The sequence below is a fragment of the Mixophyes fleayi genome, chromosome 6 (genome assembly GCF_038048845.1).
Source record: "Mixophyes fleayi isolate aMixFle1 chromosome 6, aMixFle1.hap1, whole genome shotgun sequence".
In the NCBI taxonomy this organism is placed as follows: domain Eukaryota; kingdom Metazoa; phylum Chordata; class Amphibia; order Anura; family Limnodynastidae; genus Mixophyes; species Mixophyes fleayi.
The window spans coordinates 142,604,049-142,629,368 of NC_134407.1; the positions used below are offsets into that span (position 1 = coordinate 142,604,049).

General features: G+C 41.9%; 1 protein-coding gene across 2 annotated transcripts; it reads left to right on the top strand.

Annotated features, from left to right (window-relative positions):
• Window positions 1-3,844: 3,844 nt before the first annotated feature.
• TCEA2 (transcription elongation factor A2) lies at window positions 3,845-24,620 on the top strand. 2 transcript variants are annotated; one of them, XM_075176665.1, is made up of 10 exons: window positions 3,845-4,083; window positions 7,252-7,314; window positions 8,419-8,524; window positions 9,367-9,436; window positions 9,790-9,923; window positions 22,911-22,967; window positions 23,078-23,232; window positions 23,321-23,467; window positions 23,681-23,752; window positions 24,452-24,620. In XM_075176665.1, the coding sequence occupies exons 1-10, from the start codon at window positions 4,012-4,014 to the stop codon at window positions 24,458-24,460; spliced, it is 885 nt and encodes a 294-aa protein (XP_075032766.1). In that variant the 5' UTR covers window positions 3,845-4,011; the 3' UTR covers window positions 24,461-24,620. The 2 variants fall into 2 exon arrangements, with proteins under 2 accessions (XP_075032766.1, XP_075032765.1); XM_075176664.1 differs by lacking the exon at window positions 3,845-4,083 and having other exon boundaries at window positions 5,263-7,314.
• Window positions 24,621-25,320: the final 700 nt, after the last annotated feature.

Genomic DNA, 25,320 nt, shown 5'->3' on the forward strand with positions numbered 1-25,320 from the left:
AACACTTTGAACTCTTTGTCATGTTCCTCAATCTATTCCTGAACAATTTTTGCAGTGTGACAGGTCGAATTATCCTGCTGAAAGAAGCCACTGCCATCAGGGAATACTGTTACCATGAAGGATCTACAACAATGTTTAGGTATGTGGTACGTGTCAAAGTAACATCCATATAAATGCCTGGACCCAAGGTTTCCCAGCAAAACATTGCCCAGGGCATCACACTGCCTCCACCGACTTGCCATCTTCCCATGATGTAAAAGAAAATGTGATTCATCAGACCAAGACACCTTCTTACATTGCTCCATGGTCCAGTTCTGGCACTTTAATGATGTAGCTGGTCGATGTGCAAATATATATGTATATATACAGTATTGTGTATATATAAATGTAAGAGCAGTAGTATGTAGTGTAGACTGTGTTACAGCTCTGAAGTGTATGATGTCATAAAGCAATGAACTACATTGAGTAAAACCACCAGACGCACACAGATCTTACCTGATCACAATGCAACCACTGACAAATCCACAAAAAAGGCTCCTGATGGGAGTGTATCAATTTTCCTTCAAGTCTTGTACCAGTTGTCCTTGCAGGGATTCTTCAACACCTCACCAAATATGGATTTTGTTTTCCTTAACCACAATCTGCAATACCCCGCAAGGACAAATAAACACAAAGACAAGGACCACTCACCAGCAGCTCAGTTTTCTTGATCACTGTGTACTCTCAGCGGCTTTGGAGGCAAACAGAACAAAAAACCTCCCCACACGGCACCCAACTCACAGAAAAAGCACAATAGAGTAGATAGGGCAGAATAACAGTACACGGCAAACAATAACAGCGAAATAATGCGAACACCACACAATACTCCTAGGGACCACAGCCTACCTTTAATGGAGCAGAAAAGCTGGGCACAGGGACAGGGAAAAATTACAGGTCTCTAAGTGACCTATGACAAAATAGCCACTGGGAACTTTTGCAGCAAATGGGGACCAAGATGACTGTGATTTAGACCATGTGTGGTTTCTTGAACTGGGCTGAACTCCTAATACCGGCAGGCCTTTTGTCTGAATGTCCCCACAGGCCTAGTCCCTGAATGATATATATGGCCACAGGCCCTCGGCCTGAACAAAATAAGTGCCCACAGGCTCTAAGCCTGATTTACATGCAGGGCAGGCATATTGCCTGAAATTACTGTGCCCCAAAATTAATCTTCTGGACAGGTTATGAGCCTGTCCTACTGTGGCTCCAGGCTTCTAAGCCTGATTAAATGTGTCCAAAGAAATACTTTTATAAGGACCTAAAAAATAAACTGTGGCCCCCTGACTTTGTGCCCATCTGTCTGTGCCATGGGCCTTGTGTCTGTCAATTATACCCATGGGCCTTGAGCCCCGAATGTGGTGACACATATGGGAATCATATTTACTTGCTCCGTGCAGGAAAATTATTTTTGCCGTAATTTCCCTTTTCTCCAGTTCTTTCTACCATCGGCACCTGTTCTCCGGTTTTGCGGTTCGCTTCATTGAAGAGGCTCTGTCTTCTTTAATCTGCACCAGGCTCTACCTCTTGATTGGTTCTTCTTCTTCACGCTCCTGCGCTTTGGTTTTCTTCTTAACTTCATGCTCCTGCATCACAATCCTTCCTCTTTGATCGCCTGCAACAGTTGATCAGACCAGTGCAGGGGGTGGGGGCTTAGCGATGAGGTGAGATGTGATTGGATCGCCATGGTGTAGAATTCAAATGTCTGACAGTGAGCCATAATTGGCCACTGATTGGCTGAATGCAAATCTGTTTAGATTTGCTGTAACCAAGGCCCTCTACAAGGAGATACTCTGCTATAATATGACAAATCAATACTCTATAGTTGAAAAATACAAAAGCATTACTCTTCAGAATTAATATAGAGCAATGTTAGAGACTGCTGCAAGTTAGACCAGCTCTGTGTCTACCTCCAACATAATCATCTTCCCACAAATTTACAACAGCTAAACATTTGTAAATACAGTGGGCAATTACAAGGTGATGTCTAGCAGGGCAGTAAGTAGGGCTATGCAAGAGGGGCGACTGTCCAGGGTGCAATACTGAAGGGAGGCAGTTTATAAATATTTTGGGTTAATTTTGTTAAAATTGAGGAATGGGGGGTTGGCAGTTTTTCTTCTCGCCCCAGATGCTAAAATTTTAAGTTACGACTCTGGTGTCTAGGAGTGTCATCACACCAAGAAGAGGGTTAATTTGAGGATTACTTATCTGCAAACATATGGAACAAGTGTCCTGGTTCTATGTCCAGCAGTGAGCACAATGCCAAAGAAAAACAAAGAAGCCACTGCCATCAGGATAGATGGTCAAGGGACACATTGACCATTGACACAAGGAAATCACTCACCATTTCACACTATATTCAATATGGGCGTAGGCCAGTGGATTCCAAACTTTTTCAGTTCAAGGCCCCCTTAGGGTCTCCCAAATTTGTTCAAGGCACCCCTAAGCCAAAATAATTGCCAAGTAGTCCCCACCTTGCTTACCACTGGCCCTGGCCAAGGCATCCCTGTGAGATCTCCAAGGCACCCCGGGGAGCCTAGGCGCACAGTTTGGGAACCACTGGTGTAGGCAATGGTCAAAGTGTAAATATAGAAGTAGCGGTTTGCAAATTTAGAAGTGGGGATCAGTGGCGGATCCAGAGGGGGAAGGGGGGGGGGGGCGATCGGGGCATTCGCTCCCCCTAGCAGGGGCTTGCTGCCGGCGGCTGCATAGTATGTGCAGGTCCGCTCGGCAGTGACAATGTGCTGCCCGGCTGCTCTGCTTGTGTTTTAAACACAATCAGAGCAGCATGGCAGCACATTGTCACTGCCAGGCGGCCTTAAAAGGCAGAAAGGGGGCGGGGCCTAAATTGCCCCTCCCCCCTAAATCTCCCGGGGTAGAAAATCTTTCTAGATCCGCCCCTGGTGGGGATATCAAAAATGTAATGGGGATGTAAGTGAATGGAATCTGATAGTTTTACAATGAAGGCAGAAGTGGCTGTGTGGCATACCACTGTATACACCCCCACTTCAACCACTGGGTGTAGGATAATTGGCTTTGATACCTTTAACCCAGCACACGTGCCCATGCAAAATGAAAAGGAAAGGCCTCTCCCGAACCATAACAAAAAAGAGTTTTGGTTAATATAAATGATGAAAGGCAGTCTGGTTGCCAACAGCTGTTTTCTACAATAACAACTACTACTAATCTTTCATGTCTCCGTTTTCCACTGACCATTCTCATTTAAACTTGGTATGCACAAAGGCCACCACTGAGGAGATGGCGCAGCACTGTTGGGCTCTAAAACATTTTTTTCAAAGTAGCTGGGGATTGTGGGTTACACTACTGCTCTACAGCGTAGAATGCAATATCATTATCAGATGATGAAGTAATGTTCTGCAGTGAAATGATAACTTGCTAGTTTAATATATATAGCAATAATAACCATAGTATGATAAAAGAAAGCAATACTCTGTAGTGTACAATATCAAAGACCATTTGTCTGCAGTGTACAGTATAATCATAGACCATTGCTCTGCAGTGTAGGATGTTATATTGCAATACTCTGCAGTGTCGCCATGGCAGGGTAGTAACGCTCCATACCTTCACAGCATCAATAACGGGCACGGACGGAGTCGCGGTACACATTGGGAAGTGTAGTTCTAAATGGTCCAGCACTGATCTCCTCCAAGGGATTCTAAACATATTAAGACTTCAAGATCCAGCAGCCTTCGCGCCAGAGGTAGCATCGCTAATGTGGCTTAGCATTTTGGGAGTTGTAGTCTTTGTTTGGCACGTGCCCGTAAGTACGCATGGGGAAACGATAGTCCGAGGACTACAGATCCCAGAGAGCGAAGGGAATGAAGACCCCCCGGACTGTTTGAACCAGGTTCTATCTGAAATCTAGCAATTGTGAGATAGCGGACAACCCGGGCGTCTGGGAAAGCCCGACGTGGCGAGTACATCCACATCACGGTAGTCTCTGGAGACAGAAAGATGACGACGAATGGGGAGGAGGTCATTCGTATCGCCAAGAAGCTGGATAAGATGGTGGCCAAGAAGAGCACGGCGAGTTCTGACCCCCAAATCCTTCTAGCTCCAAAGGGTCATTGTCACCCAGTCTGACAGGGACCCCATAAACATCAGAAGATAACGTTACCATTCCCTATTGCAATGGGGTCCACATTACCTCTAGGACACCCCCTAAAACAAAGGGGACCACCAGAATCGAAGGAGACCAGAGATGGGCAACATTATCTTTTGTGTAACTACAGTCCTAGCATCCCTCTAAGGCACTAGCTGGCAAGGAATGCTGGAACTTGTAGTGGCACAATAGTGCTAGACCCATAGGTTACCTGGCCTAGTCAGTTATTGGCACCCCAATGATTAAGATGGACTCTGTGATTGTATAGACTATTTGATAGGGCTCAATATTTCCCTCAACAAATGCATAATATTTTACTGTAGACAGAACCCCCTAACCCATATAGGACACGCTGACTTTGCACTAACTCATAAACTACTAGGGATACAGCTCTAATTTGGCAGATCCCCAAAAACTAAAAGGGAATGGATAACTTTAACAGGAGCTCAGTAAATAAATGGAGTCATACTTGATCTTGTGAACTCAGAATTCATGGAGTTGTGGGCTCAGAACAATGACACTTTACCTCTTCTTAAAAAAATATAGGTTACTACTGAACTAGGATAATATTGTAAATGGATAGAACACCCTTGAAAGAACTATATTCTGCCAGGAACCTAATTAAGAAGAATGGTCAATTTCAAATCAACACCATCCCTCTCCATCTTTGGGCAGTTGTATAATTAGATAAGAGCCCCTAAACCATAGGAAATCACCTTAACTTGAGTGGTGTTGCTATCAGATAAGAACCCTCACTTGTAATGTCTTGTCAGTACAGTGGCAACACACCATTTCTTAGAACGTCCCAACTATTACCATTAACATTTATGTATATAGCATCAGCATACTCCATAGCACTTAATTGGGAATTGACAAAAAAAACCTGCTTACAATCTATAAGACATTAGGGGGCATATTCAATTCCGATCCGATCCGCGGTAACGCGCGTTACCGCGGAAAATGCGCAGTACTGCCGGTAATACGGTACCGCAATAACGCGGATTTTTGTACGCAGCCCGAAAATCCACGTTATTGCGGTACCACGGATTAGGTTCGCGGACGATCCGGTGCGATCCTGCGGATCGGGATCGGAATTGAATATGCCCCTAGGAGTTTGATACATGAAATTAAGTGCCACGTATTGCATATCGTTCCAGCCAGATTTCAAGGATAAAAAATGCTTTGTGGTCAGAGTGTTGGTTCAGCATAGAAAGAGAACACTTGTTAGTCTTGCGTGAAACTGTAGAGGGATTGTAATCGGGGAGAGTAGCCTAGGGATGTTAGAAGGGTAGTTAGGGAATTTGATAGCTTGCCTGAAGATGTACCAGGGAACAGTTTTAAGTTTTGGAGGTTAAAGGAATGTTTTGTGTGAGGGAGGGTGTTCCACAGAGTGGGTGCAGCCCAGAAAAAGTTCTGTAACATGAAATGGGAGCCGGTGATGAGTGTTGATGAGAGAAAGACCTTGTGCATAACGGAGGGGTCGACTTGGGAGATATTTGGTAACAAGTGAGTAGATGTATTTTATATTGAATTTGGTAAAATATAGGCAATCAATGTAGGGACTGACAGAGCGTAGCAGCAGAAGAAGGTTTTGCAAGTAAAATTAGTCTAGCACTTGCCTTCAAAATAGATTGTATAGGTGAAAATCTGGGTAGGGGAAGACCAGTTTGAATGGAATTGCAGGAGATTGAGTGCGTAATTAGTTTTTTTTGGCAGTGTCTGCTGAGAGATAGAGTTTACTATCATGTCTACAGAAATATGGATGTCATCTTCTATTGACTGGTGGGAATATTATTAGCTATGTTTTAGAAAGATTTAGGTTAATTGGCTTCCAACAAAAAATGGACCCGTGTGTGTTAGGCAATTTATACTGTAAGCTCTAATGGAGTGGGGCCTGATGTTAATGATTCCATAGAATAGCAGCTGGGCATGCCCTAGATGGCTGCCTCTGCAACAATGTAAAGAGCTCCTACTGGGAGAAAGGAGAGAGAGTGGTTAAATGCAGCAGGCGAATTTGAAATCAGTAATATAATTTACATTTTAGCAGTGATCAAATCATTGACCACTTTAGTGCCGTCCATATGGAGTGTTGGGAATGAAAGCCTAAATGGATAGCATACAGTAAATTATGTGAGGCAAGTATAGGCAAGCCTCTCAAGAAGCTTGGAAGGACAAGGGGGCTGAAAGATGGGAATGAGAGAGAGTTTGGGTCAGATTTTTTAAAAAAAAATGATGAATAATAACTGCGTGCTTGAATAATGATTGAAAGACACCAGTGGAGAGAGAGATTACAGATTTAAGTTAATGCTGGGATGAGCACAGGAGACAGGAATTTGTGAGGGTATAGGGTCAAGTGGACAGGTAGTAGAGTAGGAAGATAAGAAGAACGTAGATACTTCATCTCTTCATCTTCATTTGTGGGCTCAAATGAAGAGACTGTGCCAGAGTGTGCAGGGAAGGAGTTGAGCAGGTTGTTGGTCGAAGAAGTGAATATCATTTCATGTCAGGTCTTAAGCTTGAGAAGAGATTTAAATTTGTTTGAAAGGGGGTTTGGAGTTTGAAGCCGATCATTAGATAGATTCACTTGAACTAAATTGGTGCCATGACCCTACCAATAATAAACCATTGGTGAATCTGTCATGTGACCTAGATTTAAAAATGCAAGGTTGCAACATCTCCCCAGTATGGAATCCCCATCATTCAATTAGTTGCAGGATGGAGAAGGAATTTAAATTGTAGTATATTCTCTCAAACCTACAATTGAGATGACTTAAAAATCGGTCGCACAGAATTTTCTTGTATTTTATTGGTGATGGCAAGTTGCCCAGGAAGATTGCTCCACTAGAATCTGGAGTGATTCACACCGTACATGTCCTACAGGAAATCAGAAGTCAGGGAGTAGTTACCTTGTGCAAGAATAACCCGATATTCCATCTCCTCATTCTAAAAGAGTTTGGCTTGTAACTTAAAAAAATAGACACAGTTCTTTCTATTAATCTTTACATATTATGTTACCAAACCTCTGGCACTGTTGTCATTGTATAGTGGGGTCCCATATCGATGGGCCTCACTACACTATATTTCCCTTGCAGGATGGGGCTCTAGAACTGTTAAAGGAGTTGAAGAACATGTCTGTGACTCTTGACTTGCTGCAGGTAAGGTTTGCTTTCTTCAAGTGATTAGTGAACATGAGTGCTATGGGGCTCATTTAGAGTTGGACACATTTGCTCTTCGAAATTCTATGCTGGAAAAGATGTACATAAAAAATGTATTTAGATGCACTCGCATCTCAAGATACATCCAGCTCAAAACCAGTAGAATTTGTTAGTGGTAAATGCTAAAGTCGCATTAACCCATTTGTACACAAGTGTCTTATACACAAGAGAGAATAGTGACTGTTATTAATAAAACTTGCATTTCCATATAAAATTAACTTAAATACAAATTCAGTTACGTTAAATGAAATACAACCATCTGTTGTTTTCCCCTTTATAAATCCAATGGCATTTTTTTCTGCAGTAGACCAATAGACATCCTGAGCTCATATAAGGTAGCCACAGTAATAATGAATTAAGTAGGCCTACAGTTGCTGGAGGGGTCAATACGCAATCAGCTGCATCTAGATACTGCTGCTAATAGTCATCATCATGGTACAATCCTTTCAGCACCCGCAAGAGATATGCGTCTAATTGAGTCACATTTCCGTGAACACGCCCTTACTGTACTCTGCCTACACTTGCCAACCCTGTTCCGTTTCTCCAGGCGTAAGAAGACATAAGTCGATGATACGCAAAAACTGCATACCGATGTAGGCGTACACTTTTATTGTGCACATGCGCAGTACAAACGTGTCTTGTGCAAAAAAACCAGACCAACTCTAAATGAGCCCCCATATGCTGTCATTTCACAGATGAGGTGTAGTATATATTTTCTTCTGCTTGTAGGTGATGCTTTGTATTAAAGTTTAAGTTTTTGTTCTGTTTTGTTAACTATCTGTAGAAACAAAAGGTTATTTTTCTTTTCATTTCTAAAAAAAACCCCACATTTATTGTGTTTGAAACATTATCAGTTCCATCAATAATTGAACAATGAATATAAACTATTAATTGTTATGATGCAGCTTAAGTAGTAAGAGGAAGAACAGCCTAATAATGAATAACATTTAGATTTTACATTAGAATCTCATTGTCATGTTTTGTTGTGTATACAGATTATATTGTATGATCTTTGGGCTCTGGTAACAGCATATTTTTTGTTAGTCCACTCGGGTAGGGATGTCCGTGAACGCAGTGAGAAAGGAAAGCAATGATGAAGAGGTCATCGCACTGTCAAAATCTCTAATCAAGTCTTGGAAGAAGCTGCTGGGTGAGAAGTTGGATAGGCTCAGGGATAGGCTTAATAGACAGAGCTCCTCCCACACGCCAATCAGGGTTAGAATATGTGAAATAGAACTCCACCCATACACTTTTTGGGTTAGGCTATAAAGAGCAGAGCTCCTCCCTCAAACCACTCAGGGGTCAGACTATGTAGAGCAGAGCTTCACCTATGTGCTGTTTGTGATTAGTCTTTGTAATGCAGAGCTCCTCATACACTAAAGTTAGAACATTTAGAGCAGAGCTCCACACATTCATTCACAGCTCCTCTCACACTCCTTGGGTTACCCATTATGTAAAGTAAACTTCAGAGATGCATACAATTTAATTTTTCCCAAGCACAACACAGGGTTTGTTCAGCATTGAGATATGTGATTTGTCTACGTGTAATGTATCAAAACTGTTCTATGTAAAGCAGGGCTCCTTCCATTTCATATATACAGGTTGCTCTGTTTAGCCTGGAATTGCTCCCCAAAATGCAAGCCTTGGTGAGCATCTTTCATGTGAAAACTTGATTTTGTAGCAGAGATCCTTATGTGTAAAGGTCAAGGGTTCTGCCTATAGAGGAGCTTCATTTCTTTTTGAGAGCTACTCATATGTAATGATAAAAGACTGTTTTCTAGAGCTATGCCCCTCACATTTAGCAATTAGATTAGTTTAAGGTGGAGACAATCCAGTGAAGAGATTATTGTGCAGCAGTGCAGTGTAAAAATCAGAGGATAGTTTTCACATCTATTGCTGTTAGAGAGATTAGTAGCTGTAGTAGAACATATTCCTGACAGAAGAGAGGCAGGGTTACACATGATGTGTGACTTCTCCATGTCTCTCCTGCAGACAGCTCAGAACAGCGAGGGAAAGAGAAGTGTCAAAACTCAGCCTCGCCCACCTCCTCCAAGGAGCCCAGGTGAGCAGGTGACACGACCTCCTGGTGCTGACTGCAGGCACAGATTTTATTGGGTTGTTGGATGGGGGCCAAAGAGCTTTTGTGATCATTTGAGCAAAAGGCTTAATGGCCCTCTCCCCCCTCCCACCGGAGACCCACCTGTTACCTGAAGCCAGGTGTGGAAATGTGATGCAGCCTGCTCATTACGTGAGTACTACAAACAGTCTATAGATCTTCAATTGATAGATACTCCATTGCCAAAATCCATGGTACAAGCAGCCTTTTTGCTACAGGTAACAGTGGGAATCCCAGATAAGGGCATGTTAAATTCAACATGGACAACCCATTTATATTTTCTGTGTTCATCTTTGCAGTTCAAAGAAGAAGAATGATGCCCCCAAAACTCCGGTGACCCCAAAGATGACTCGTTTTCCACCTCTTCCTGTTACCTCGGATACTGTGCGCACCAAGTGTAGAGAGATGTTAACAGCAGCACTGCAGACAGATGGTAAGATAACACCTATATTTATCTGCTTAATGTCTGCTTGCATTGTATCTGTAACCCAGTGTTTCACTTTAGTGCTAAATTGTATTTCTCATCCAATTGTGGAACACTGCAACCATGAGGTGTAGGAAGGAGCTTGGGCATTTTAAGAAAAAAAACCACTATGAAGCTTGAGCTCCTCCCCCTCTTTATCCCCTGGCATGAAGGTGCCTCAGAAGCAGAGCACTTTTTTTTTTGGGCTGCCTGTGGTAGCGTTAAGTTAACAATGAAGGCCAGTGGATCCCAAACTTTCTCAGTTCGAGGCATCTCTAGGGTCTCAATAAGTTTTTCAAGGCACCCCTAAGCCAAAATAATTACCAAGCCAGTCCCCTGCCTCGCTTACCACCGGCCCTGGCCACGGCACCCCTGTGAGATCGCCGTGGCACACAGTTTGGGAACCTCTGATGTAGGCTATTTTATCAGCATGATGGTACTCTACCCACACGGGAGCACTCTCATTGCGGAGACTAAGCAAAACAAAACAACTCATCAATGTCTGGAGCTAAGAGCAGTGTGCTCATGTCAGTGCACAGCCCCTCCTAAGAGGAAACACTATAAAGATACAGTCAGATGATGCCATAGCAGTGGCATACATCAATCACCAGGGATGTACCAAGAGCTACCTGGCAATGAAAACAACCACAAGAATAATGCCCTTGGTGAAGCTGAATATTCCGGCAATCTCAGCAACATACTAGGAGTGGAGAACTGAGAATCGGACTTTCTCAGCAGGCATGCCCTACCCCCTGGAGAATGGTAATTTTATACAAAAGTGTTTCTACAGTTAGTCAAGAAATGGGGTCATCCAGATGTCGACATAATGGCATCTTGGTCGAAAAGCTCAAGGACAAAAGATCTGAAGGCATTTCTGGTGGACACCATGACTGTCCCGTGTAAATTCCAGTGAATTTATCTGTTCCCTCAGGAGAAGCAATGCCTAAAAGGTTCTAAACAAGGTAATTCATGGCGTTCCAGACTGGCCAAGAAGAAAATGGTACATCGATGTTCTCATGATGGCAGCAGTAAATCAGGGCTGTTCCATCATCAAGATTTCCCTCTACTGACTTTAATGCCATTGCTGTTGAGGTCATGATCTTTAAAGCCAAAAGCCTCTCTAACAGAGTAGCAGATACTATGCTGAAGGCTAAAAAGCTAATATCGGCTCAAAATTACGAAAGATTCTTTGTTTAGATTAGTCAGTTTCTTCAGTTTTGCAAGAGGGTCTAGACAGCGTTCTGAGATTTTGTTCCTTAATGGTATAGGTTTCAGCCCTTTTTCAGTCTTCTTCCATAAGAAACTGTATAGACTTTTTATTTTGCAGAAAGCGAATGTGTATTGGTTGGTTCCTCCTATAGCTCATTGAGACCTAATGCAGTCTTGACAGCATTACAACAACCTCACTTTGAACCATTGGAGTCGGTATTGTTGAAGTAAGGCCCGATGAAGGGAAATCCCTTGTCTTGTTGGACTTTGTCTGGGTCCTGAGGACGTACCTCGATAGAACTCCAGAGTTTAGGAAAACGGATAACGTTCCTCTATGATGCACAAAAGAGAGGTTAGCTGGCATCAAAGCAGACTATTGCTAGATGCATCACTTCAGCAATTAGACAGCCTTGCATTGGATCAGGAAAGCCTGTTCCTGAAAATGCACATTCTACCAGATCAGTAAGTGCCTCCCTGGCGGCACGGCCTTGGCTGAGCAATTGTGTTCTGCGAACACCTGGTAATCTATTCATTTGTTTACAAAGTGTTACAGGTTCAGTGTTTTGTATTCAAAGAGGTTAGCTTTGGACGTTAGATTTTGTACACAGCAACGTCAGAGCGTACCTTCCTGTAGCGGCTGCTTTGTGATTTTACAGTGTCCTCCAATTGAATCTACAGCACAACAGTGTACTGTGCTCTTTCATTATGTGTTCTGAAAAATGTATGAGTATCAATGTAAAGTGTCCTAGTACTATGAGGTTTGCAGTTTATATGCTGCTAGCTTAAAGCAATTGCCCTCTCAGATGTGAAGATGGAGAGAGCAATATGACTTCCTTCTCTGTGAAAAAAGAAATGCACCTTTAGCCTCTCCCTTTTTGATAAAATCTTACACCTGCATCACTGCACTTTTGTTTTCATTGGAAAAAACAAAATTAAAACATCAACATTATAAAATAAGTGAAAAACCAAACAAAATAAATAAAAAAATATGGTAAATCAAAATATACGGTCAAAAGTTAAAACATGAAGTATAAAGTTTAACAAAGTCAAATAGGACCTTGCTGAAACTATTTGCATGATTTGGCACCTCCAGCTTGCCTAAGCACACAAAGCACTCTGAAACACTGCTTTACTGCAAGGCATGACTACTGGAATACTAAACCCCTCCTGAGAAGGCAGGCCTTACCATGGAGACTCCAAATTTCTACCAGTCCTCTACAGAGTGGTACAGATGAAAGTCAATACTATATGCAGTGAAATAAAAAACTGCATTCATTTAACTCTGTTGATACTTGGCCACTGGGGGACACTGCTGACCATGGGGTATAGAGGAGCGCTGTGCTGGGAGTAAGGCACTAAATTCTAACAACCTGACAGGCCTGCTCTCTCCCCCTTTGCCCCCTGGACGGAGGACAATCAGTTTTTTTTCCCAAGTGCTTACAGAGTAGGGCACTTTTTCAATTTAGTTCTTTTTCTGTTTTTTTGTTTTTTTTTAAATCAGATAAAATTTTATAAATTTTTTTTTTCCTATCTTCTTTAACAAAGAAAAAAGAAAAAGCCCATAACATAAGGCTTATAACAATAGAACTAAACTCAAGCAGGGGCACAAGCAGTGTCATAAGATTATAAAAAAATTGTCAAAATACATCATACAACAAAAAATGAAGATAGCCCGTACGATCTGTCTAAATATAGCAAACAATGAGGCATCGAAGTAATAATAGTAACAGTAATAATAACATAATTATTAATAATAGTGGCTGGGTGCCTGCCCCCAATATAGCTTTAAGAAAGCTCCACCTCCCTCAGACTTTCTGTAACATAAGGGGATGTTCTTTATCTATACCAAATCTTTTCATATTTAGCAACTAAGTTGCTACTGGTGTACATAAATCGCTCATGACCTACTGTGTCATTAACAAGATCAATCCAATCTCTCAAAGCCGGGCCTTCCGGAGCCATCCACTTCCTTGCAATGACCACCTTTGCCAACATAAGTATAGTAGTAATGAACAGTCTAATGACCTTATGAATACTCTTATCCAAGCCCAAACCAAATATACATAAACCTGGCGTAATGGCAGACACTCCCACCTCCAGTCGAGTTATACAAACACCCACCTCCCTCCAGAACTAGGAAACCGATGGGCACCTCCAGATCATATTCCAAAAGTCCTCCCTCTCACTACCACATTTAGGACACAGAACCAATTGGCCCCCACTAAATTTAGAGAGCCGGAGAGGGGTAAAATACACCCGATGCAAAAGGAAGACTTGGACCTGACGAAATTTGACAGAAGCAATGTCCCGGCTCGAGCTGCTCAACACAGTATCCAATGTCTTATTCTCAATTTCCCCAAGATTAATTTCCCACAGGCGTCGCAATCTCGGCAAGCCACCCGCACCAGATCCTTCCTGCAAAATTGAATACATGAATGAAATTAGCTGCCTTGGGCCCAGCCTTAACAGCTGTACCCATAAAGGATCTGTACTAAAACTTGGGGCGGCCCTCTGAAACTGCCAGGCCAGGGCATGTCTCCGTTGCAAATATCTGAAAAAATAACCCCTAGGCAGTTCATATAATCCCTGTAGTTGTTCAAAAGAGCACAGTATCCCGTTCACATAAAGTTGCCCAATATGTACTATATTATAAATATGCCAGGCTCCAGCTCCCCCCATTTTTATTAGTTCACCGAAACCCAGATTATCCCAGAGTGGAGTACACGGATCATAGGCAAATTCATCTCCATTCATCTCAGGGCCTGTATCAACAATGAGGGATCACCCCTAAGCCTCCTACCAGCTAAAAGGTACTGCATCTGCAAATGTCTAGATCCTGTCATCGAGACTAAGAAGTCGTGAAGATCTAAGCTCTCCCAAGACAGCAACCATACAATCAATATGTGCCAGTTGAGAGGCAAAATAATAGAGCCGCAAATTCGGCAGAGCCAGACTCCCCAACCCCCGAGAGCGACATAAAGTAGTAAACTTGACCCGGGCTCTCTTGTCCGCCCATACCAATAAAGATATGAGTCGATCAACAGAACGGAATAAATTATGAGGAATGTAAATCGGCGACTGATGAAAAACATATAAATATTTTGTCTGCATTATCATTTTAACCAAATTCTCCCTGTGACCGTTAGCGGCAGCTGCTTCCACACCCGAACCCGGCTCTTAAGATTGTCAGTCTGAGGCTGGAGATTGCACTCAATATATTGACCCATGTCACTAGAAATCCAAATACCCAAATATTTGAATACCAGAGTCCATTTAAGAGGAGTCTGCAAGACTTATCCCTTAATCGGAGTCACACTAGACTTGTCTCAATTGATTAAGAGCCCCGAATAAAAAACAAAAGCTGTGACTACCCGAAGAAGTGCAGGTAAGGATCTAATGGGACGTGACAAAAAAAGTAACATATCATCTGCATAAAGGGCAATCGTGTCCGTCCTGCAGCCCACCATCAATCCAGTAATATCTGACTGTGCTCTAATAACACAGGCCAGTGGCTCTATGGCCAAGGCGAAGAGGGTGGGGGATAAGGGGTAACCCTGTCTTGTACCTCTGCCCAGGGCAAACTGACAAGACACGAAGCCATTAACACAGACTCTGGCTGTAGGGCAGGAATACAACAGGCGCATCCATTGGACAAAAACAGACCCAAATTTCAATAGCACCGGAAAGTGTCCCTTTACAAGGCAGCGCCGCTTTAAATTTAATCGCCGAAGATGCTGAACACGCCGAATCCTGGAATGTATTAATGTCAAGAAGAATCCTGACATTAATACATTTACCCCCTGGACTCTTTTTTTAAAACAATTAATACTTCTAATCAGGGAACCTCTTAAAAAAGCCTTGAATGAATCCCAAACAAGAGGTGGAGCAGCAGTATGTACATTGACAGCAAAATAACCCTCCCATTGAGACTAATGTGTCCCCATCCTTCATTAGCGTTAACCAAAAGGGGTAAAGTTTCCAAAATACTTGGCCTCGAGGGGCATTAAGTTTCAGAGTTAATACTCGGTAAATATGCAACATCCGAGACAGCCAGCAGCAGCCTTCTAGAGATAAGTCCCAAATTAATTCGGGAAAAAGCATAATACGAGGTAGAATAACAGAAGAAACAAATCTCAGCCGGGTGCCTCAGATGCCACACATCCACCAAGCCCATCTCATCCACCAGACCAGCAAACTTTCCAACACGTGTAGTATCTCCCGCCTCCCTCCACCTATCAACATTAGGATCCAGCACATTATTAAAATCCCCGCAGCATATCACAGGAGTATCAGGAGATAGAGAGATGAAATCACTACATTTTCTCAAAACTTCACCATTATAGGGGGGTGGGACATAAACAGCTAATAAATTTATAGAGTAGAGTCAAAAATGCCCCTAAAAAAAAACAAATCTACCCAATGGGTCAGATTCCGCCTCTTACAAAACAAAATTAACTCTTTTACCTTTGAGGAGAGACACCCTCTTGAATAGCAAGTGTGAGTAGCATTATATGCCCATCCAACCCATGGTTTCTTAAGAGCCAACAGTTTGCCTCCCTCTAAATGAGTCTCAGTGAGACAAACAACATCTGCTTCATATTTTTTCAAATGAGATATAATCAAAGGCCTCTCAATTTTATCGTTAAGGCCCCGAACATTCAAGGTCAAAAATTTAATGGACCCCCTATTCACCTTCCCAGTCGCCATAACACCAGGGAATACACATGATACACTTCCAGATAGAAAACCACCCCCTTAGACCCATGCAGACACCCAGCCACCAGACAGCCGCAATAACATATACAAAATCGATTAACCTCAACATCAGAAAGTATGTGCATAAAGAGACCAATTTGACACTGCGTTGAACTTTACTAAACCTAACCCTACCTACCCTATCCAAACAACCCCCCTCCCCGTATATCCACCCACAACTTAGACATACCTGGATCCCACTGCAACTAGCCCCTTATCCCCTCAAACAAACTACACAGCTTTCCCCACATACTTATGGAAACACTAGTATATGCTATATGAGGAGAGGGAGACCGTAACCCTTTAAGCAAGGGAAGCCCCGCAGCCCACATATCCATAAGACTACTCCTCCAGCACCCCATACCCATGTGATCCATAGATACCGAATATCAGGGAGCTTCAGAAATACTATCCTAGAATTAACATCTTCATGAGTAGCTAAATAACTTTTACATTAAAAAAAAAGTATTTCAACACATATAAGCAACATGTCAGAATGATATGCATTAGAGAACATTCTCTCAGACATTTTAGCTATCAGAAGTAGGCAATAAACAATTGCATCAGTTCAGTCCAGGGAGTTAATACATCACCACAGACATCTTCAATCCGGGCGAAGACCTCTAGGAGCTCTCCTATCCAGCCATTGAGTTGCCTCCGAAGGTGATTAAAAGAAAAAGGTAGCCGGGAAAAGCATGGCATATGGCAACTGCATCTCACAAAGGCGGCGCTTCACCTGTACGAACTGAGCTCTGCTTTGTACACCCACTGAGAAATCTGGAAATACAGCCACTCTTTGGTTTTGGTACATTAAGGGGCCCTTAATCTGAGCCAGGCACAGAATAGCATCCCGATCCTTATAATGAAGCACTTTAGCAATAAATGTGAGCGGCGGCGCACTAGGAGGCGGCCTCTGACCTGGAATCCGGTGTGCTCTCTCCACCGCAACTGTGAACTCCTCTCTGCCAAATGTCTGGATCATCCAGTTTTCCAAGAAGGTTTCAGGAGCATCCCCCTCCGCCTTTTCGGGAAAACCTACCAACCGTACATTAGTGGTTCTGAGCTGGCCCTCTGTCCGATAATTTCTGTTAACCGACACCATCTGAGCCTCCAAGCCAGCCACTTTTTGAGGTAAAGGAGTTGTAGTGTCTTCAAGAATGGAAATGCGAGCCTCCGTATCTGCCACTCGCTCCCAGATCTTCTGAAAATCCTGCCGCATCAACGACAAGTTGACCTGCACCTCTCCAATTTTATCTGTTACCTTTTTTCAGACTCGGCAATGGCTTTCAGGACCTCCTGCAAGTTAGTAGCAGCATCTGTAGGCAAAGTCGAATCTCTGGAAGACTGAGGCGCCTGTGGCTTAGGTACAGGAGTTTCTCCCGATGTGGAAGAATTGGAACGTGCATACTTCTCCAGCCTACTGGCAGCAGTAACATTTGCAGAGTGTTTTCCCATAGTGACACCTTCTATATAAACAGCAGTAGATGCAATATAAGGTTGTATATAGGACACTCACATTGCAGGAGAAGATTAGAAACAAATCACCCAGGCCTCAGCTGAATTTATATTCAGAATCCAGAAATCCCATAAAGCGATATGACCTCTACAGAGCTGAATCGGCTGAACTGTATATAATGCACACAGCACCTGCACACAGAAAAGTGAAAAAGGAAAGCCCTCAAGCAAGATCTACTGGCCACAATATTCTCTCCACTGCGCCAGATAGGTGATCTCAAACTCTGCCACTTACAAGCTCCAGCAACCAGCAAGTCCAAGGCATCCACATCTCCAGCACTATATCCAGGCCTGATCCTCAGAGCCACTTAGCTCCAAGATGGCACCGCGGCCCCGTGCTATGGCGGGAAGACCTAATGCCAATGTCCCCTGCGCCACCAGATGACAGCTTTCCTCACCTCCGACGATCCCATCAGGAGACAGGTTAGTAAATGAGCTCTCCAGCCAGGAAGCCCCCGACACGGACAGGGACAGGGGCTTTCCACCCGCCTCACACACCCCCTCAACCCAGCTCCGGACACAGCCGCCCTGACCCGCCACCACACTCTCGTCTTAGACCGGAGGGCCAGCTTCTAAAGTAACTATTGCTAGGTGGATTACGGCTGTTATCTGTCAAGCTTATAGTGAGGCTGGGGAGCCTGTTCCAGATAATCTGAGGGCACACTCTACAAGGTTTGTAAGTGCTTCCTGAGCGGCCTGCCATGTTGCCTACAGTGAACAGCTGTGTAAAGCGGCCACGTGGTCTTCGGTACACACATTCACTAAGTTTTACAAGTTTATGTGTTTGGATTCAAGAATGCAAGTTTTGGAAGGACGGTACTTTGTGTCGTTTCTTCTGAAAGTTCCCTCCCGTGAGGCAGCTTTAGTTTCTCCTGTTGTTTGACATGTAGTCTTGTTGTTAAGAAAATGTTGTTTGTTAATTTTATTCTCTTTTCCTGTTTTCTCTATCTCCGCTTTCTGTGGGCTTGGTTAAACATAAACTGAGACTTATAGGAAGTGGGGTATAGAGGGGGAGGAGCTAGGGCTTAGTTTAACAGAAGTTTAAAGTGCCTGTTCGCCCTGTCTGTACTCTATACCCCAATGTCCCTGGTGTCCCCCAATGGACTAAGAGAAACGGATTTTACGTAAGTATAAAAATCAAATTTTTTCACAAGGGCAGAGTTGTTTTACTCACAAAGGCCTCTTTCCAACCCAAAGAGGTGTCCAAATTTTAAATCAACCAGGATATTGCTATACCTGCATTGCCCCGGAACTTGCAGTCCAGTTCTCAGGATTTGCTTCTTTTGGATGTGGTTCGGCCTTGCAGATCTATGTGGATCGCACGATATCCATGCGTAAAACTGATAGTCTCTTGGTGTTATATACGAGGTTCACAAGTGAGAATGCCTGTCAACAAAACAGTTGCCAGATAGATTAAGACTACCATTCATCAGTTTGCTCTCTCAGAGGGTTCTCCAGTTCCAGAGGAGATTACGGCCCACTCCACCAGGTTGGTTAGCGCCTCCTTGGCTGTGCGAAATGGTTTCCTTGGTCAGACAGCTACCTGGTCTTCCGTTAACCAGATGCCATCGCTTCAACATCTTTGCCTCCAAAGATGCTGGCTTTGCCCGAAAAGTTTTACACAGCTTGTACCCACCCATAGGAGTAAATTTGGAATGTCTCCATGGTTAGCAGTGTCCCATAAATGGCAGTGCAACAAAAAAGAGGATTTTTCTATTCACCATAAAATCTGTTTCTCTTAGCCCAACATGTAATAGCCTCAGTGCAGCAGAACATCCCAGTATACTCAAATTAGTTCTTGAGCTTTGGTACTGCGAATTATGACTAGTGGTTATGCCTAGTAGCTTTGATGAACTCCTTCAGTAAAAATAATAAGCTTAGCTGTGAAATATTTGCCTCTTGCCGATAGTTTAATCTATTTGGCAACTATAATGGGGACTGGTTAGCTGAAATATGTAGCCTGATAGTAGTTCCATACATATGTAACCCATACGTGGACATGAGTGGGCTTGGGATCACAAACTATAGTTAAATTATGTTGTTTTAATAATATATTTGAACCCTGTGAGGCTCCAAACTTGAGGCCAACCCCTTTTTTTCCTCTACCGTTGTGACATCCTTCCTCCACCACATCATCCTGGCTCTAAATACGTCATGGGACAAATGAGCTACCCATGTTCAAGGGACTACACATTTTTTTTCCAACACACACCAGGCATATTTTAGAATACTGGGCAGTAGTCATTCTATACAACTATCTAAAAATTGGCTTAAGAAATCCTTTTACAAAAATGGTAACAAAACATGCACTAACTAATAAACTGAGTGCCATTAGAGCGCTGAACAATATCCGACTGAACACCCATTATGAGACATTAATATTTTTTGGGAAAATTAAATGAAACATTTTTTATATAATATTCACACACCCTGAAATATCTGGACCAACTCATCACTCTGATATTGAACACCTTAACAAGGAAATATCAGAGGAATAAGTCAAATAGGATGGTTTTAAAAAACTTAAGCACCAGGACTAGATGGATTTCCCATGGTGTATTACAAAAGCATGTCCCCCTACATAATTCCTACTCTTTAGCCAAATATTTAATGGAGACTATTTGCATTCAGATACCACTAAAGCCAAAATTGTAGTAAACGGACTCAACCCGCTAAACTCCAGACTGGTAGATCCAGATCAGATAGGATTTATTCCACACCACTAAAATAATAAACTTGATTCACCACATAAACTAACACAAAACACCTTCTATGCAGAAGAACGAGTTTGCTAGAATTATGACCAACTGTCACCAATAATTTGTGTGTTTTCAACCGAACCCCTAGCCACAAAAATTAGGAATAACCCTGACATGGAGTCAAAATTAACAATTGGACCTATAAAAATGCTTTATTTGCAGACAATGGACCTGTTGCTGGGTTGGACATAATTTACACTCCAAAAACCGTATATATAATACTCCTCGTTCTCTTTACGAATGAAAGTAGAAAAAAAAATATATTTTTAAATAAATGGCCACAAAATCCTATAATATATGCACAATCGGTGCAGAGAGCACCTACCAACTGTAGAGGTGAATTCGCAATCGGCCAATCAGATGCGGCTTGCCCTCTAGCAGATGCACAAGATATGTGTCCTGACAGGCGTATATGCGTTTTCATGCTGGTCTTCCTCAGCCACATTTGTGTGAATATGCCCTTACTGTTTCCAGCCTACATTATTAGCCAACTCTTCCCTAAAACATTTCACCTCTCCAGTTATAAAGAGGCGCAAGTGTCAGATGCAGGCTACTGTGCATTCTGTTTGTAGGCGTGCACAATGCAAATTTTCGCAATTTACAGGTCTAAGCACTTGTGACACACTTAAGATACAAAGTGAACAATAATTAGAAGCATTACCACTCCACTTAACAAATCATATGACAAATTTAGCAATAAACTTCTTCAATTTCCAAATGCACCCAGAAGTCATCAAATACTTACAGATCTCTATCACTAAAACTATGATGGGTTTCACTGTGCAAATTTCCCATAACTGATTCAAACAAATTATCTGGATTTGATAAACTGTAACTTGCTTTATATATCTTTGGTTGGTAAAATTAACATACTAAAAATAAATATTTCACCTCACCTCTTATATCTCTTCCAAACACTTCCCATTGACTACCAAGCCCTACATCAAAAAACTTAGCTGTGCTGTGGAATTTTTATGTTAACATCTGTTTATACTAGGGTTTTTTGTTTTTTTTCGGATGCAGCTTAAAATAAACAGTTTAAAAAAAAAAAAGACATCTTACAGTCTAGATGCAATAAGTTCATATGAGGAGGTGAGAGACCTAGGCTTAAAAGAATCAACTTTAGCCAAGCAATCTCAGAAGGGATACACTGCCTCCTTTCCATAAATACTACAGGGCCTCCTAGTTGAGCCAGATCATGGGTTTTGAAAATGGACTTAAAGAATTCACCCTCCGGCACCCTAGAAAATGTTAACCTCTTCTCTCAGTTTCTGACCCCGCCATGTTTTTCTCCAAAACACTATGGGACTAAATAAACGCCTTTCACTTGCTTTTCCTCCTGGAACTTTGTGCTCACTCTAGGCCAAAGCAGGAGTTACAGGACACATCATAGAGCCATTTGCGCTAGTCTCATTTGAAGAGTTCTGAAACAAACTTCACTTACCTCGCAGTGTTTTACCAAATGCTACACTCTGCCCAAACTACTTAACAAAAGAGATCCTACAGCTATCTTACACCTTTTGAAAGACTATTTATTCACCATCTGTCATAGGTGCCATTTCATACCTTTATCACAAAATACTAAACCTTGAATCTTCTGAATTGGACTGTTATGAATCTCAATGAGAAGATGGACTAAAGTTGTTCATGAGCATGGAGGACTAGGGGTCCATTAGACGCAGAATGACGACATGTTCTATAAGCTTCTAAGAGAAAACTCTTAGAAACTCTATAACAGATTGTACTTAGTATCGTCTTATTTTAAAGATATATTTTGCTGGAATGAGTCAGAGATCAAATTGACAACGGAATTGGAAATTCCTAAAGTCCAATTAATCTTATTATTGAAGAAATGTAAGACGCTCAATGAGCAAATTAATATTACATATATGCAATGTGGCACCATCTCAAATAGCTCATTACTGGAAAAAGTCATACTACCCTCCCTGAATGCCATTCTGAACAGCATATGGTGCATCTCTTCTATGAAATATATTACTAGTCAGCTGGCTGATATGGTCAACAAATATCATTAAACATGGAGAAATTGTTTCTCGGCACAGGACACCTCACTACTGGCCACCTTATAAGTGGTCCTCCAAGTAGCATCCCCCTCCTCTTATCCCTCCACTCTTTTATCCTTTAACACAGTAAAATTGAAGCATTTCATATTTATATTACTTGAAGCAATTGGTCTTTATTTTATATTTCACCTGACCATCAATTGTGCTGGTATGTGAACCTTTATTGTACAATACCCTATGGAAATGAAAATGTTGGTGTGTAAACAAGAAAAATAAACACTTTCTAAAACTTACAAACAGGAGGTACACAGCTAGCCATGTAATATAAAGTCCATTCCAAGCCCTTAGGAAGCCACCATATGAGATAACCAGGACAGCAGCAGACTTGGGCACAATGCTGTCCATGTACTATAATTTACCAGCATAGCTTATTTTGTGCGAGCCATGGCAATGCTTCAAATAAAGTGTAGACTGATTAATACATGAAGAAGACACTATAACGGCCGAAATGGTAATGCTATAAACTGTTTTTGGTACAGACTAACAATTGATAAAAGTGAAACAAACGTTTGTATTTACAAAATAGACCGTTTCAGTTTGCGATGTCTACAAAGGTTGACATTGTTTAAATTATGTGAAAAAAATGTGAAATTACATTGTGTTAAATCTGTTTTCCCCATTTGTCTTTCTTCTAGGAGATTATATTGCAATAGGTTCAGACTGTGAAATGTTGGCTGCTCAAATCGAAGAAGATATCCTTCTAATGTTAGGTCGGGTGGTGGGTAAATAGATCAAAGTCAACACCCTAATATACAGAGGATAATAATGCATTTTATATTACTTGACCCTTAACTGTCATCACTAGTATTCGATGAGGTGCAAAACACTGATATGAAATACAAGAACCGGATCCGGAGTCGTATCGCCAATCTAAAGGACTCTAAGAATCCAGACCTAAGGAAGAACGTCCTATGTGGAGCCATCACTCCAGAACAAATTGCAGTGATGAGCTGTGAGGTGATGGGGTGCAGAGATATAATCAGTAAGTAAGCGACATTCAGCATGCCAGTCTTTTTATCAAACTGCTTTTCCTTTCCACCCCCAGGAAATGGCCAGTAATGAGCTAAAGGAGATGAGGAAAGCCATGACAAAGGCTGCAATACAAGAACATCAAATGGCAAAGACAGGAGGAACTCAAACAGACCTATTCACCTGTGGCAAATGCAAGAAGAAGAACTGCACTTACACACAGGTACACTCTGGATCCTCTCACACGTGGCTACAGAGCATAGATCCACTCAACAATAATAATAATAATAATACACCTTTACACATACACAATGTCCAGGTTACACATGTGTATACTGACACACAAGTATACTCCTCTAGTACATGCATGTCGTTGACAGTGACACTGAATAGTGTACACAGCTGACTTGATAAACTATCTGTGGCTTTCATTTAGGTGCAGACTCGTAGCGCTGATGAACCAATGACCACATTTGTGGCGTGCAATGAATGTGGAAATCGCTGGAAGGTGAGGATACAAGCTCTTATACTGGAAGCCATAACATTTGTACATTTTTCATAAGGATACAGTACTAGCCTGATGTGTTTTTACACCTGAATGACTATATTTTGTTTGATGTGTTTTTACACCTGAATGACTATTATTTTGTACCTTCACATGATTTGTAATTGCTTAAAGAGGACCTCTCCTCTTCACATAAAATTACATTGATGCATTAGGATATGTAATAATTGCCATTGTTTTTGTTTTTTTTTTGTTTTTAATAAAGAAAATAGTGCAAGTATTGATTGTAGTAGGTTGCTTAAAGCTGATATCTGATTGGTTACTATTAATTACAGCACATCATTGATCTTTGCATAGTGGTATTAATAAGGCCTTAAAACCCCCCAGAAACCATTAAAATGACCTTTTCCCTGTACCAAAACCTAGTGCTAGAAGCCATCTTTTACACCACTAGATTGCCTGTTGTGTCTATAGCAAGTTATTTGCAAATGGCTGTTAGTGGCATTAGAAAGAGGGAGTGCTGGCACAGGTGCCAATTTTGGACAAGTATTATAGTTTGTTACTGCTTTTAAATGCACATAAAAGTACAAAATATTAAATTGTAGAATGCAGCCTATCTATTCACTAGGGACAAGTGACATCATTAAAGCACAAAGTAAGTGAATATTACATTAATTTTTTCATTCTTCTCTTCATTTACAGTTTTGTTAATGGCCCCAACTGTGTGATAAATCCCCTTGCCTCATAAAACTGCATGAGAAGATGCCAAGAAAAGTGCCCGCTCATTTCTTTTGATTTTCTCGCTCATGAACAGGGATGTGGTTATCATTTATTTGCAGTTTGTTCACAAAATACACATTTTTGTTAAAGATTTATTTTGCAGTTTATACATTTTCTCAGTAAAAGGGAAAAACAGATGACTTGAGGCAGCAGAATGTTGCTGGTTTTGTAAAAGAAAAATGGTCTGTGTCTGAATTTCTTCCTCCCACTAGAGGTATTGTAGCAGAACATAGTAGATGCTTTTATTTTGTTACAGTAGTCTTGATTATTAACTGTTAGAAAATAACAGACTGGTATTTCTAGTGACAGAAGTGAAAATCCATTAGCATCCATAATTTCAGTACCTTTTAGATCTAGCTGTGTCAGTAAGATATACACCGATCAGCCACAACATTAAAATCACCTGCCAAATATTGTGTAGGTCCCCCTCGTGCCACCAAAACAGCTCTGACCTGTCAAGGATGACTCCACAAGACCTCTGAAGGTGCCCTGTGGTATCTGGCACAACACATCCTTTAAGTCCTGTAAGTGGCGAGGTGGGGCCTCCAACCTGTTTTTCCAGCACATCCCACATATGCTCAACTTTTGGTCATGTTCCTCATACCATTCATGAACAATTTTTGCAGTGGGGCAGGGGGCATTATCCTGCTGAGAGAGGCCACTGTCATCAGGGAAATTGATTGCCATGAAGGTACTTTGTTTGCAACATTGCTTAGGTAAGTGGTACTTGTCAAAGTAACATCCACATGAATGCCAGGACCAAAAGTTTTCCAGCAGAACATTGCATAGAG